This window comes from Lemur catta, chromosome 6 (genome assembly GCF_020740605.2).
Source record: "Lemur catta isolate mLemCat1 chromosome 6, mLemCat1.pri, whole genome shotgun sequence".
NCBI lineage: Eukaryota > Metazoa > Chordata > Mammalia > Primates > Lemuridae > Lemur > Lemur catta.
Genome location: NC_059133.1, coordinates 62,904,654 through 62,921,485, shown reverse-complemented (window position 1 = coordinate 62,921,485; position 16,832 = coordinate 62,904,654). Strand labels below are relative to the sequence as shown.

Sequence of the window (16,832 nt, the reverse complement as noted above, 5' to 3'; positions counted from 1 at the left end):
ATGTATAGTTCTGACAACAAGTTTGGGGACTGATAACTTCCAGTACACAGAAACAAACAAACCTGAGAGAATCATAAAGTTACATCAAAAAGGGAATAAAATCATAGTACACTATGAATTAATAGTTTCTTTTCCCCTGCTCATGATTGTTTAAGGGACCTCTCCTGATTTCGACTCTCAAGCCATCTCTCACCATGTTTGTCCAAACTTCCACTTTGAATCTTGTTATTCTTTACTTGGTGTGTTCACCGCATTTTAGAATGTTCTTTCATTCTCCTGTTGCTTGAATTTGTCCTCCTAGCTCCCCATATCCACGGCCACAGACGAGCTTACCCACTCAACGCTGGAATGCTGGTTCCAGCTCCCAAAACTCCAATTCTCTTCTGTAAAGTATATCCAGGGCCTTTCTGTCAAATGAATTCTTCCTTCTTCTATGTTACCAAGGCTCTTTGTTTTTTCCCCTCTTTAGCGTTTATCCCAGTCGACCTCACATCATCTCCTAATGTACCCCTCCACTCAGATGCTGCCCAGACAGTAACAGGAACACCTGTTCCCACACACCCATGCTGGGCAGCGCTGTCCCAACACCACAGGACCACAGCTGTGTCTCTTGCTGGCACCTTGTCAGGTCAGTCTGTTCAACCGTCCTTTCCATTCTCACCAGGTGTGCTCACTGCCTCTGGCCACCCACTTTCTATCACAAGCTCATCTGCAAAGTGTCCTGAGCTTCCTCTCCTCTGACCCACTGCTCCCCTAACTCCCACATCTTTTCTCTATTCCCCTTGAAAACTCTTTTTCCATTCTTTACAGACTTCTTCATCTTCAGCTGCGATCTCCTCACAAACTGCTCCCTCCAACTTTTTTGTGACCTTCTCTGTCCCTATCTATAGCCTTGCATTTACCATTTTAAATTAAGAGACCTACTCATGTATCTGTTTCATCCACTACAGACTTTAAAACTTGAATGCAGAATTGGGGGCTTATTATTAACAATAATATGACACAAAGTATTCCCTCAACAAACGTGTACTGCATTGAAGAAACACAGTATTACACAATTAAGTATCCACAATTATAGCTTGCATAGACTCCAGTCTTTACACTTTCTTTCTCCACTGTAAATTTCCCTGCTTTTCCATTCCCCACTCTACTCCCTCAGTTATTCACGCCATCAGCACAAATATATTTTCTTGTGGTCAGGAAAGAGAAATAAAAGAATGAAAGAATATTTGATATCTCAACACTAAAAGAGGGAGACAGGTTGTTGAAAAAGAGCATGGAGATGAGTGAACAAAAGCGCAGGTATTTCACTAGAACGCAGGCTACTAGCTAGAGAAACCTGATGTGGCTATGAACAAGAGAATGACAATGGGGAAGGAAAGTAGCAAAAATGGGGAATAGGGAAAAGGGTAGCGTTAAATGGGGCTGTTAAGTATAGGAAACAAAGATTCAGTAAGAAGAAAAGTAGAAAGGGAAAAGAGACGGGAAACCTTTGTTATGACTGTGTGGATGTGTGTGGACAGTGGGGAGGACATAGGCATCCAGACTTAAAAGTCCCCAAAAGGACACCACCATGCAGTCAAACTTTTTGCTCTTATTTAATTAAGACCAGTGTACCTTGACACATTTTGGTACAGTCTTGCCATGGTCCATACAGATCCCACATAAACAGCTCGCTCCTCTCTTCCATAGGGATACTGAAGGAGTAACGTACATCAGGATTGTATAAATTACCCACACACAACACCTAAATAAAAATACAAAGGAACATACAATTAATTCATAAAAGATAAATTCTTAAGAGATCATTTTTTATATTTAGTAAATGTTAAACACTTAACCAGGGGTTTACTAAAATGATTGAAGCTAAGTCTTATTAATGACTACTGAGAATTCACCTGCAAAATAAGTTCTTCTTCTAGTCGATCAGTACTATTAATTCTTTCAATTGAGTTGTTTGATCCACTGTATTCAAAAATAGCTCCTTGCACATTGATTTCCTTTTTTGACATACTCACAACAAAATTCCCATTCAAAAGAAAATTCCCTTGAGTGTCAGATAATGCTGTAAAAGAATAAAATAGTACTCATGAAATAGTAAAATCAGTCAACAGAACAGAAAATATTTTATCTTTTTTTTTTTTAAAGAGACATGGTCTCACTCTGTTGCCTAGGCTGCTGGGATACAGTGGTATGATCACAGCTCACTGCAGCCTCGAATTCTTGGGCTCAAGCAATCCTCCTGCCTCAGCCTCCTGAGTAGATGGGACTACAGGTACACACCAATATGCCTAGTTAATTTTTTTATTTTTGTAGAGATGGCATCTCATCATGTTACCCTGGCTGGTCTTGAATTTCTGGGCTCAAGTGATCCTTCTGTCTCGGCCTCCTAAATTACTGGGTTACAGGCGTAAGCCATTGCACCTGGCCTACTTTAAGTTTTTACATTCGAACTTCTTTGAAATTAAAGAATGTAAAAATAAATTAAGAAGATAAATTATATTTTACAGTAATGTGGGATCTCACCTATAAGTAGGGACATTTCAGCATATCAGCCAAAGATATTAAAATAAATTTATTCTATACATTTCTATGTAAGAAGGTCATCTTCCATGATGCATGCAACTTCAGAAGGGACACACGGAAAGTGCAAAAGCAGAAAGAGGTCACAGCCCCAGGAGACAGATCACTTTAGTTAATCCTGGTCATCAATGGTAGGGAAAGAAAGAGCAGCCAGTCTGCTACAACATTCCATTTATACTTATCTTAGAAAAAGTACAAAGCTTTAAAAATCTAGGGTCAATATTCTAAAAGGCCACATAACGACTATACTATATTCTATACAAAAGTCTAGATCTTTCATAGAGAGACACTCTATCATGTTGATACATATGCGAATATCTGCTTCTCAGAATAATACTCTTACCTCCCCCTCTCTGTTCATGCCCTCTTGTTGTTCTTTCTCATTGACAGTTATTTAATATGACTGTCAAATATGTCTATATATGTATATTCATTTATATACTATACATATATAATAATATAGTATGTATTCGTAATTTGTTACTTTTTAAATACAAAGTTACATGGTGTCCATAGGAGTTTTGTAGTAAAAAGACAAATTTGCGTGTTAAAACAATGGGCTTTAGTTCAAGTTGTTTCAATTGACAACTATGTAATAATCTTGGACAAACCTCTTGCTCGGTTTCCTAAACTGCATAATAGAAATAATAAAAATTTCTATGTCACAGGTTTTTAATCAGGATCAAATTTGGAAACTACTTGTAAAAGTGTGTAAATTATAAAGTACTGTGTTATACATTTTTAGTTTTCAGGAGGATGTGTAATATTTAACATTTTGCACTAAGAAATGGGAGAAAACTTCCATATTAACCAAATAATTTTTTGCTTGCTTTTCAGTGGACAATAACCTTTTTGGAAAACATTTGTTTGGCATTCCAGGAAATCTCACCAAAGGCACACAAATCACCTATGGCTAAACTTCCTAATAAATACAATACCCATCTGAAAAAGCAATCTTGAAGGAATTATTATAACATAAATTTTGTGTTTCTGTGTATATGTGGGCTAGCATAACTGCCTTTATATGTTACATTGAATTCAATGAAGAACAAATAAAGTTCTATGTTTATCCTATGAAATAGAAATTCCTTTATGTAATAATCTGTACTTTATCAAAAGTGGATAGGCCTATTTGAAGGATTACTGGTTACATTCAATCTAAGAGAAATAAAACTTTGCTGAGAAAAAACCTCCATATATTCACTACTTTTAGTTACCAAATTTTATAAATATGTTTTAAAAACCCATTCTATTGATGTCACATGTTTATTTTGCTCACTTCAAATTAGACTTTGATATTTCCATTTGTAGTTCTCTACAAAGTATATTGATACTTTATTGGTGAAAATAAATTTCTAACTTTTAAATTTGAGTAAAACTTGTGGTCTAGTCCTAGAAATATACATATATATACAGTTGGAAACTGAGAGAACTATTTAATTATTTATCTACATTATAGAGGCATATGTCTGTATATATATGTACCTAGGTAATATTTTTAGCATAAGAAAAAGAATTCTAACTAAATGTAAAAGGATAATCAAAATATATACATTTGATTTTCTTTGGGAAATTTTTTGCATTTTTTATTGAGGTGATATTGATATAACATAAAATTAACCATTTATAAATGAACAATTCAGTGGTATTTGGTACATTCACAATGTTGTACAACCACCACCTCTATCTAGTTCCAAAACATTTCATCACCCCAAAAGGAAACCTTGTACCCATTAAGCACTTGTTCCCTTTACATTTGACTTTATAGTGCCAAATGTGATTCCTGAGATAAGCTGTTCATTATAGATTAAGACTGCCAGATATACACATTAGGTATTTATGTCTCATATTGATACTTTCTCAGTATCAGCTCTGCACCATCAGCTACCTACTTCAGCTTGCTGAATTACACATAAGTCGACATTAAGTTATTTCTTATACAGAAGGAAAAGATTTGTGAAACATTCTTTTCACGTTTGTGCCTTAATGAAATTCTTTAAGTCTGAAAGCTAATTTCTAAAAATAAATAACATGAATTAAATCTATACTCTAGAAATAGCTAAAAGACAATATACTGTGACTATATTCATTAATATATAACAATGTAAAAACCACAGTTCTTTTTCTATCTTTTTTTTAAATACAAGAGCTTTTTAAAAACTGTATTTAAACACTTTTTCTACATAGTATAAACATTTAACAAAACCATTTAAAACATTTAACTTCAAACAGTTCTATAATTAACATTATACAAAAAGATTGAAGAGAATTTTATTCTAAATACACATGCAACTAATAGAATATAACCTTTGGTTATCTAAAATTCTTTTATGTGAAAACACTAAAAACAAATTTATTTTTCAGAATTTCATTCAACGTTTTTTTAAAAAGATGTATTTTGTTAAGACTATATTTTGCTTAAGAACATGTGTATAAGGAGTCAGATGACCTAAGCTTAGTATGAACTGAAATTGCATGTTTGCTCAAGGGACTCTTGTTGCCTTCTAGGAATTTACATCAACCACAGACCTCCATGAAATTGCACATGAACCACATACTGGCTGCTGTTTACTAGGAATGTTTACCAAGGTAATTGTCATCTTCTGGTTTTCCAGAATAGCTGTGCTGAAGAATGTCAATGTTTGTTGCTCCTCTGGGAATCTTTACAACAACATTATAACCTGCAATATAATTTTACACATGTTAAATTTTACAAAAAGTAGATGGCCTAGAGCTTATTACTGCTGAATGACTGAAAAATATGAATAGCACAGTCAGACTTAATTTCATTTTATCTTTAAAAATGATATAGTGGTTATTCCTTTTGAATCAATGCCTTACACAAATTACTGAGGATTGAGAAAAAGTGGCTGTTGTCTATAAACATACAGAGCCTGGGATTCTTAATTTTTCCTATTTTTTTCTTACTTCTAAAATTCTTAATATTAAAATGGTATAAAGCTAATATTTTAGCTCCTAAGATATTTAATACACATATTCATTTTTAAATCTAACACTCTTATATGAAAAAATACAGGATTTCAAATGCTATTCACAAATCCAGGAGAGAGCAAAATAATTGGTCATTGCTATATGTTCACAGAGATTCAGTGAACAGCAAAATAATGAAATTTAAAATTTCATTATTGAAAATATAATAAAAAACAAAACAGAAAAAGTTTTTTCTCAAGCTTTTAGTTCATTGTATGACCAGGAATCTCTTTTTCTACCCCCAAAATTTGACATTATTTTTTAAAAGTATGCTAATAAGCTTCTTTTGAAAAAAGAAAAAAGTTTACTCAACTGAACAAAGTAATACTTCTATTTTATGAGACCAAATTCAGCAACATTGGCACTGCTCAAAATAGGAAACACTATATCAAATATATATCAAACAAGAAAAAATGTTTTCCCAACATTAAAAATACTCATATTACATAGCTGTCCCAATACACTCAGGTTTTTAAGTATATAGTTCATTGTGCTTTAGTAATATTCTTCTAAGGTTTCCCCCTGTTTGATACATGAATAAAGGGAGTTGTAATTTTTCTCATATACTAACTTTGATAAATATGGAATGAACTTAAGAAGTTTTAAAAGTGCTTAAATTTACAACTCTGATATCAGGTTACCTTGAATATTTCTACACCAGCCTTATTTATATTTCTTCAAGGCATCGCATTTAAATACAAGGTGATAAATGGTTTGATGGTTCTGGAAATACTATATGCATACTGGTTATAGGTTATCAATCTACAAGAATAATTTTAATTTTCTTCTTTTTCATTATAAAACATTCTCACTTACTACTTCCACTATTTATGTCTTTGCTAGTATATTTTTTCAAGAAAGCAAGCCATCAATATATGAGTGAATTAATAAAATGTGGTATATGTATACCACAGAGTATTACTCAGCCATAAAAAAATGGTGAACTGATACCCTTTGTAACAACCTGGATGGAACTGCAGAACATCCTTTTAAGTGAAGTATCGCAAGAATGGAAAAACAAACATCACATGTACTCACTATTAAATTGGAACTAATTGATCAACACTCGTGTGTACATATGGTAGTAAAATTCAATGGAATTCAAGCAGGTGGGAGAGGGAAGAGGGGCTGGGTAAATTCACTCCTAACAGGTACAATGCACACTATATGGGTGATGAATACATTTATAACTTTGACTCAAACTGTGCAAAAGCAATTCATGTAGCCAAAACGTTTGTACCCTGTAATATTTTGAAATAGAAAAAAAAAAGAAAGCAAGTAAGCCTAAGGCATTGCAAAGATGACAAGATGAAGGCTACCACCAGGGGGCAGAAATGTGACAAATGCTATTCTGATCCTGTAAATGAGTTTAATACCTTTTCTCATTTGCAAATTGATTAATTCATAGTACAATTTTCATATAATTTTGGACGTGGTTTTACCATGGAAAAAAATTTTTTCAGTGAATACAGTCCTGTTGGTTATAGAGGGGAATCAAACATGTGTGGCTCTCATAAACTAATGAATAACAACAACTAGGAAAATAATATATCAAGTCATCTAGTAACTAAGATTCATATGTATCACTAGAGTATAAAATGTACAATACTTTTAATATAGATAAAAAATAAACTTTTTGGGCATATACCCAGAAGAACAAAAGTCATTTTTTAACAAAGACACCTGTACCCGAATGTTTATAGCAGCACAATTCACAATCGCAAAGATGTGGAAACAACCCAAGTGCCCATTGATCCACGAATGGATTAGTAAACTGTGGTATATGTATACCATGGAGTACTACTCAGCTATAAGAAATAACGATGATACGACATCTCTTTGGTTCTCCTGGAGAGAGCTGGAACCCATTATACTAAGTGAAGTATCCAAAGAATGGAAAAACAAGCATCACATGTACTCACCAGAAAACTGGTTTCCCTGATCATCACCTAAATGTACATCAGGGAAGGATACCAATTGGATATCAGACTGGGATGGGGGGGTGGGGGGAGGGGATGGGTGTATGCCTACATGACGAGTGCATTGCGCACCCTCTGGGGAATGGTCATGCTTGAGGGTGCAGACCCGGGGAGGTGGGGGGGGAGGGGATCGAGGTATGAATACATGGCGAGTGCCAGGCGCACTGTCTGGAGAGTGGGAGCGGACGCGCTTGGGACTCTGACTCGGGGGGATGGGCGGGACAGGGACAATGTATATGATCTGAACTTATGTACCCCCATGATGAGCTGAAATAAAAAAAAATATTAAAAAAAAAAAAATAAAATAAACTTTGAGTTTTAAATTATACTGCTTGAATTGAAACTGCTAATACTAACTTAACTGTTCAAAAATATATGAACACAACTTAAAGCTGAACAGTAAGACTGTAAAAAATAAATTTTAATTTTCAAGGAAAGTTTTAAAGGTCTGCTTTTACTTTCTTTTATTAAAAACTGTTTCTGTAAAAAATTTTAGAATGGAAAATATCTGATATAGTCCCATAACATTTTGAAGAAAAATAAATTTATGGCCACCAAATATCAATTATATCTGTGATCCAAACACTGCCTGGAAAATCAAATGTGATAATAATTATGAATTAACATTTAAGTTAATGGTTTTATCCTTCACCTTCAATCAGTATTTTCAATATACCATTAATAAGAAATACAACAGATAGGCCAGGTCAAACCAGAAAAAAAAAAAGTAGTTCAAATAATGAAAATATCTGAAAGCAAGTTTCCTGGAAAGAATCATAAATGGATACATTTTAAATTACAGAAATATCTGTAAAAGCACTTTATTAATTGAGGGACTATTCAGACATCACAGTCAAATAACACTGGATTTACTCTAACAAATGCATCTAATACATTTTTAAGAATCAGATTTGCCTTGGACGGGTAAATTCATTGATTCAAGGATAAATCTAGCACGGTACAAAATCAAATATTTTCTATTCAGAAAATTTTTCTTTAGTAATCATTTTGGACTAAGGGTACAGAGTAGACAAAACAATAAAAAGGCATTACTATCATCACTTCATTACTTACTCCCTTATTATATCAAATGAAAGGGAAAACTAGAAACAAAGGCACAGCTTACCATAATGAGCACTGTTGAAGACACCTGCCATTGTCCTACATGATGAGTTATCCCCGCCACACACTCCACATTTGTCTCTCTTGGCCTTGGAGTTTAGCACGTGATCACAGCCAGCTTGCTTCAAAACACAATTATTACAATTGGTATTATAAAAATGACTATTTATAAGTATGGTGCTATAAAAGTTACAAAGTTCTTTTCACAAATATTCTTTCAGTTAACAGGAGATTTGGTACAACAGGATTTTTTCCAGATATCTACTGATTTGTTGTACATCATTATTTTCATATATCTTTTCACGTGTTCTAACAAGCAGTGTTTTTAGAAGGGTCATCCCCATCCTCCTACATCAGAATCACATGGGGCAGTATTTAAAAAGGCAAGATTCCCAGATTTTCTGAATGTACATGGAGATAAAACCTAGAAATCCATATTGTAACACTAACATTATTCCTATACCCATTATCATTTGAAAACCATTCTTCAAAGAAATGTAATTCAAAGAGACAAATGTATGATTACGTAAGTAACACATTAGAATACTCTAAAAAGATGTCTTTCGTGATTAATTTTAACTCATGACCTTAGAACTCCAGGAATAATCCCAATTTCAAATAAATACTTGAAAGCAACAATTTCTCTAAAGCTAATACCCAGCATAATAAACAGTGTTTATTAAAAGAATAAATAAGTAAATATGAAAATAAATGGTTTGCTTCAGAAGTTTCAAAAAACAAATGTAGCTCTTCTCCATGCAGAAGCTATCCTCTTTATATATTGCAATAACTTTCAGTTCTGTGGAATAGTCCTCTTTAGTGATCAGAAAAGAAAATTTCATAAGCCTCGTGAATTCTTTTATACACAAGGAAAATGTTTCCAAATTGAAAATTTTAACCATGTATTTTCTAAAAGTAATCTACATGTCATGATAATTTTCATCATTTTTTTAATTTTCTTATGACTTCGCGCTGCTAATTTAGATAAAATATAAGTTTTTCAGGTCACTGAGTAATCATTTTCTAGTATTTAAGCAATTTCTAATGTGTAAGTTATTTTAAGTCTCTTTAAACATCTCATTAGCTCTTTGGGTGCAAGGCCTTTACCACCTAGGTAACTGATAATAGATATTTTACTACAGAGAGATGAAATTGACCCTATTAAGTTCCATCTTAACAAAATGAATGAGTTTATAAGATTACACTTATATTCTTTTTATTTTTTATTTTTAAATCGACAAATAACATTGTACGTTATGATGTACAACATGATGTCTTTGAAGTATATATACACTGTGGAATAGCTAAATCTAGCTAATAAACAAATGCATTAACTCCCATACTCATCATTTCTGTTGTGAGAGCACATCCACTAACACTGAACATTCACTAAAATATCCACTAAAAAATAGGACTACCATATAATCCACCAATCCCACTTCTGGGTATGTGTCCAAAGGAAATGAAATCAGTATGTCAAAGAGATAGCTACACTCCAATGTTTATCACAGCACTATTCACAGTAGCCAAGGTATAGAATCAACCTAAGGTCCATCCACAAGTGCATGGATAAAGAAAACATGGTTTCTATACACAATGGAATACTATTCAACCATAAAAAATGAGGTCCTGCCACTTGAGGCAACATGAAGGAACCTGGAGGACATTATGTTAAATGAAATAAGCCAGGCACAGAAAGACAAATACTACATGATCTCACTCACACGTGGAATCTAAAAAAGATGATCTCACAGAAGTATACTCATAATATTCTTTAGACCACATTCACTATCTTCACTATGCTCGTTCTCAAACTCACCATCCATTCTCAAGATTGCCATCTGCAATGTTTGTGCTTTAATTCAAGGTCTCATATACTCTCACCTAGAATCCTGCTAAATGGCCCACCTACCTCCAATCTTCTCCTAACCCTAACAACTTAAAAGAGTCTAAGATTCTAATATGCAAATCAAATCACCTCTCTCCCTAAACTTCAAATCCTTCTATGCATCTCCAAGGAGTTAAGGAAAAAAGTTCTTATGCCAACCATCTGCTAGTCCCTAACTCCAACTCTCCTCCCTTACCTTCCTCACCTTTCTAAAACCTACTCATCTTCAATGCTTAGTAGAAGCCTCACGCCCTCCATGAAGGGTTCTCTGAATCCTTTATCCACCTCCCCATGAAATGACACTGCCTCCTCTATATCTCCATGTTACCTTGCAGATGACCCATAGTGCTGCATTCTAATTGTTTACATGCCTATCTCCCCATATGAATCTGTGACCATTTTGGAAGTCGGGGCTCTGCTCCATCCTTTTAACCTGGTGATTTGAACAGTATCTGACATCTAGTAGCTACTCAATGTTTGTTGAATGTACATAAGAAGTAAGAGACAGAGAGCTAGAGAGAGGGAGGAAGGATATCTATGGGTTTAATGTAGAGAGAAAAAATTACCAAGAAAGGTCACATTTGAAGTAGCAAAGGCATTTTACAACTCTTTTATTCTATTATTTTCTACCATTTTTGGAAGCTGACTTCATTCCCAACTTGATTATGAGTACAATAGGCAAAATGAAATCAGCAAACTCATCTTAACGCTTTATGAGTTATTCTTTTTTTTTTCAATTTCAAAATTTTATGAGTCATTCTTGATGACAGAGAATTGCCTAGTATCATGTCTAGCCATACTCCTATAGATAGCATGATATCAAAGTTTGCCTTGTGGAATTCATAAGAACATATACTGAAGTAATAAAAATAATATTTTATTAGAGAAATAGAAAAAAATTCTTTACTTACCCGACACAGGCCTTGAACACAAATGTCATTAGTTTCAGTTCCACAGGGAGTACCATCAGCAACCCTGTCCTTCAACTGGTAGAAGTTAGTGGTTCCAGCAACCCGACAATAGAGTTTACAACGATCTTTTATGGCAACTGTAAAAAATAAAAAAGTCAAAATTTTAATGTATAATAATAAAGCTATGTGTTCCTATGTCCCCCAAAAAATTTACATCAAAGAAATGGTATAATTACTTACTTCCACTGTACTTTGGAAGCCACCTCACATTAGGGGAAAGACCATTGATGTTGAAATGTTTACCATCAAAATCAGAGCACTGCTTCTCTCGAAAGTCTTGCTTGCCTTTTGGACATGAATCAGTATTACATGATCGAAATTTCATCCTGCGGCCCACACAGTACTTTCCTCCGTTTCTTGGCCTAGTCAAATTCATTACATTTTAAAGCATATCAGTACAACATTAATTCTGCCATTTACTTCTAAAACTGTTCCATTCTTTCCAGGATCTGGAAAACCACTAATGTCCCACTAACACTTCTTGTTTTTAACAGAAGTATAGAACGGGGGTTTTAAGTAATTCTATGGCTAATGAACAATAAAAATATTCATCTTAGGGTGGATACTGAGACCTGGAGGGCAGAAATATCTTAACTTTGACTACATTAACTAACAAGAAAGTAATGATGGGAATTTTATTTTAAAACTTCAAAAAAGTATTTGTTCGTTTTCTAAAAAAAAAAAAAGACATGAAATAAAGACAGCAACAAAGACATCATGTTAAATAAAAAGGAAATATATACATGTCTTTGTCATGTATATCCTACTTATCACCCAATTCAAGGAGTTTCATGGCATTAATCTATGTCCATCTATATTTAAAATTATGCAGGAAAATAAAAGGTCTTTTTTTCAGAATTTTTGGAATATAAAAACTTCTAGTATAATTTAGCTATTCTAAAATTTAAATGAAATAAGTTAGATTTTATCCAGAGTATGTCACATTACCGTATTAAAAATGTTTATTAATAAGACTTTAAGTAAAGAGTGTCATGTTGCTTACCAACTTATATATGATACATATAACAGAAACATTATTTAAAAATCTTTATGGAATCTCTAAGCTCTTTTAAATAATTTGATGAGGGGGAGATATGCTTCAGTACTTATTCAGCTAAAGACAACGATGCATCTATAATATGAGAAGCAGAGAAAGAAAATATGACATGTCAAATTACACAAAACAGTAAAAACTGGTAACCAAACTACATATTTTTCCCAGAAGAGCCAAAGTGAAAGGAGCCAGGATCTTTCATTAGGAATACACTAAATGTGAAAATGCCATTATATTACCATCATTCATATTTACAAGTATGTCTCAAATTTATACCAAATCAGAAACAAAAAAAAGTAAGAAAATGGTTCTCAGTTTAGATTATAAAATTAAATCTATTTAGTTTTTTTTTTAAGGTCTGAATCTAGCAAGATATAAAGCAATATGGCTTAAAGTATTCCAGAAGTTTTCTGAATCTCAGAAACTTACAAACTGACCTCCAGTTTTAGAAGTGAATGAAACTGATGTTTACTTTCTGGTGCCTTGAGATAATCTTAATTTACAGTGACATAAAAAAGACATACTCAGGACGATTACAGAGCCTGGTTGTGCTTTTGATTCCACCTCCACATGTTCTTGAACAAGAATTGTAAGGTCCCCATGGTCCCCATTCACCATCTACAGCACGTGTTTCCATTTCTTTGTTTACACATAGCCCATGGTGGCAATGCTATAAAAATAATAAACACAAAAAGAAGCAATTCATGTACATCTAATTAGAACATTATAATAATTATAATAGCAGCATAAAGATCAATAGAAGAACAAATTATAAACAATTTAAAGAAAACTGATATTAATTCAGAAATGTGATTACATTTGACACCACTTTACAATATTTCCTATCCACTGAGTTAGATCTGTGGAATGCAAAAAGAGTATAATATTTCTCTTGCCCTTGAGATTTAGTATCACTGGGGAAGAAAGAAAAATTAAACAGCAAAATGGAATATGACATTTTTTAAAAAGAAGCAAATAAATATTAGGTTAATTCCATATATTTACATGCTTCCATTTTTTTTACTCAAAGATATCTATTCACTCTCCCATTGTTTTAAATTTTTTTAAGAGATGGGTTCTCACTGTGTCACCCACTGTGTCACCCAGGCTGGGCTACAGTGACATGATCATAGCTCACTGAAACCTTGAACTGCTGGTCTCAAGTAATCCTCCTTCCTCAGCCTCCTGAGTAGCTAGGATTACAGGAGCTCACCACCACACCAGGCTGGCTGGCTTGCTTATTTATATATACATACACACACACACACACACACACACACACACACACACACAGACAAGGTCTCCCTATATTGCCCAGGCTGATCTTGAACTCCTGGCCTCAAGTGATTCTCTCGCTTCAGCCTCCCAAAGTGTTGGGATTATAGACATGAGCCACCACGTCCACTCTCCAACTCTTTTAGATAATGTTCTACTTTACCCTATCCAAAGTAAAGTCTCAAATGATGATCTTGTTTTTTACTTTCATCAAACTTCCTACAATCTCCCACCACCCATTCTACCCACCTAACAGCATCTGTACCCAGACAGACACTGCTTCCTATTAGTATATATGAAAAATCCACACAATCATAGACAAAGTCAATCCCTCCACGTGTGCCCTTAATCTGATCCCTTCTCACCACTCAAAACATCTCTCCAGCAATTCTCTAATCTCTCCTATATCATCACCATTTCAGTGATAGCTCATCAAGCTGTGGCCATGCATTGATGCTAGTCTATGAATTATTTAATAATTATCAGTCTGTGAGGAAATAGGCACAGAAATTGAGAGTGTGCATTTAGAAACTTATACAGGAGTTTTACAGAGTAATTTCATGTTTATGAAAGTAAATAATTTAAAAATTGTTTTGCATTTATTTTTAATTGTGGTAAAACACACATAACAGAAAATTTACCATCTTAACCATTTTTAAGTATACAATTCAGTATTGTTAAGTATATTCACATTGTTGTGCAACCAATCTCCAGAACTTTTTCATCTCGTAAAACTGAAACCCATTAAACAATAACTCCCATTTACCCTGTACCCCCACCTCCTGGTAACCATCATTCTACTTCCTGTTTTTATAAATTTGACTACTGCAGATACCTCATATAATTGGAATCATATAATATGTGTATTTTTGTGACTGACTTATTTCACTTATCATAATGTCCCCAAAGTTCATCCACGTTGCAGCATGTGTTAGAACTTCCTTCGTTTTTCAGGATGAAAGATATTCCATTATATGTTTATCTTAGTCCTGTTTGTGCTGCTACAACAGCAGAATACTCAAGACTGGGTAATTTATAAAGAACATAAATTTATTTCTTACAGGTCTGGGGGCTGAAAAGTTTAAGGTCAAAGTGCCAGCAGGCCCAGTATCAGATGAGGCCATTCTCTTCATCCAAGATAGCGCCTTGCACACTGCATCCTCTGGAGGGCAGGAATGCCCTATCCTCACAGGGCAGAAGGCAGAAGGGCCCAGAGAGAGCCCACTTCTGTAAGCCCTTTACTAAAGACATTAAACCCACCCATGAGGGCAGAACCCTCATGGCCTAGTCACCTCTTAAAAGCCCTATTTCCCAATACTATTACAATGGCAATTAAATTTCAACATGAGTTTTGGAGGAGACAAATATTCCAGACATAGCATATAGATATATCACATTTTGTTTATCCATTCATTCAGGGATGGACACTGGGTTGCTTCTGCCTTTTGGCTATTGTGAATAATGCTGCTATGAATATGGGTATACAAATATCTCTTCAAGATCCTGCTTTCAGTATACTCAGAAGTAGAACTGTTGGATCATATGATAATTCTATTTTTAATTTTTTTGAGGAATGGCCATAGTATTTTACACAGAAAAATTTGGCTCATATTTTGAATGCCTTTTTTCCATTTCATTTTCCTAGTGACAATCATTTTTATTATTTTTTACAAAAGTATCAGTATATAAATAATCAGAAGTTAAAAAAAAAACTGATCCTTTACTACAGATGATTTGAGAACTACTTCCCTAGATCATTTCCATTATTATACAAACAAACTCTTATTTCTCCCACTTTAAGAACAAGGGCAACAACCAAAGCTTTCTTACATCGCACTTCCCTCAGGAACTACTGCCCTGTTTCTCCTTGAAAGAGTTGTCTGTGTTCATTGTTTGACTCCCTGTCTATTCTTTCACAACCCCACCCCAGCCTGGCTTTTATAGCCCATTCCTCCATGAATCTGCTCATGGGTAGTTTCCCAGTGGCCGGTTCTCACTTTCTGTCTTCCTTGACTTAACAGCAGTATGTGACACAGTTAATCACTCTTCCTCTTTGATCCTTTTTTTACTCCTGGTTTCTAGGGTTCCATACACTCTTGGCTTTCTTCCTTCCTTATGATTAATCTTTCTGAGTTTCTTCTGTTGTTTCTTCTTCCTCTTCTTAATGTTGGAATGTTTCCAGGCTCATATCTTGGTCCTTTATTGTTTTCTGTGCACAGTCACCCCTAGTCCTCTCTCTCCTGGACTCTGGACTTGTATATACAGCTGCTTACTCATGTTTACTTGAATGTCTAATAAGCATTTCAAATATAGCATACCCCAAACCGAAGTCCTGTCCTTCTCCCTCAAAACCTGGTTCTCTTGTGTTGATCTAAGCTGTGCAGCCAAAAACCAAGTCATCCTATCCTGTCTCTTCTTCTTCCTTAAACATCCCACATCTAATACCTTTGTAAATATTCTAGTTTCTTCTAAAACATATAAAAAAATTAACCTTTCACCATCCCATTGCTACCACTCTAGTTTGAGCAACCAGCATCTCTCACCTTTATCACTGTAGTAGCTCCCTAAGTAAATGTCCTGTTTCCACTCTTGCCTGTACGGTTTAGACTCAATGCAGTTGCCAGCTGAGTTTTTTTAAATTTAGTTTTAAAACTAAGTCAAATCAGGTGACAATTCCACTGAAATCTTCATTATTTTATTTTGAGTAAATGCAAAGTTCTCACAATGGTTCTGCAAGACCCCACATAATATTCCTCCAGTTACTTCTTACAAGTTTCTCTCTTCACTCCACTCTGGCTACAATGTTCTCCTTGATCTTTCTTGAACACTCCAGGCATACTCCAAACTTAGGAGAGCAGCTTTCACCTTTGTCTGGCACTCTCTCACCTCCTTTAAGATAGCTAACTTAGTAACTTCATAGATAGTCTAACCTGACCACCATATTTTAAATTACAATCTTCCCTCTCCTA

At 34.3% G+C, this 16,832-nt stretch overlaps 1 protein-coding gene across 1 annotated transcript in view; it reads right to left on the bottom strand.

The window, feature by feature from the left end:
* ADAMTS20 (ADAM metallopeptidase with thrombospondin type 1 motif 20) overlaps positions 1-16,832 on the bottom strand; it is a 154,674-nt gene that overhangs the window by 73,923 nt on the left and 63,919 nt on the right. Inside the window, exons 12-18 of the mRNA XM_045555249.1 lie at positions 13,113-13,258; positions 11,715-11,896; positions 11,475-11,611; positions 8,680-8,797; positions 5,169-5,264; positions 1,899-2,065; positions 1,618-1,747 (exon numbers count right to left, since the gene is read on the bottom strand). Coding sequence (XP_045411205.1) covers positions 1,618-1,747; positions 1,899-2,065; positions 5,169-5,264; positions 8,680-8,797; positions 11,475-11,611; positions 11,715-11,896; positions 13,113-13,258 — 976 coding nt within the window. The remainder of the gene's footprint in view (positions 1-1,617; positions 1,748-1,898; positions 2,066-5,168; positions 5,265-8,679; positions 8,798-11,474; positions 11,612-11,714; positions 11,897-13,112; positions 13,259-16,832) is intronic.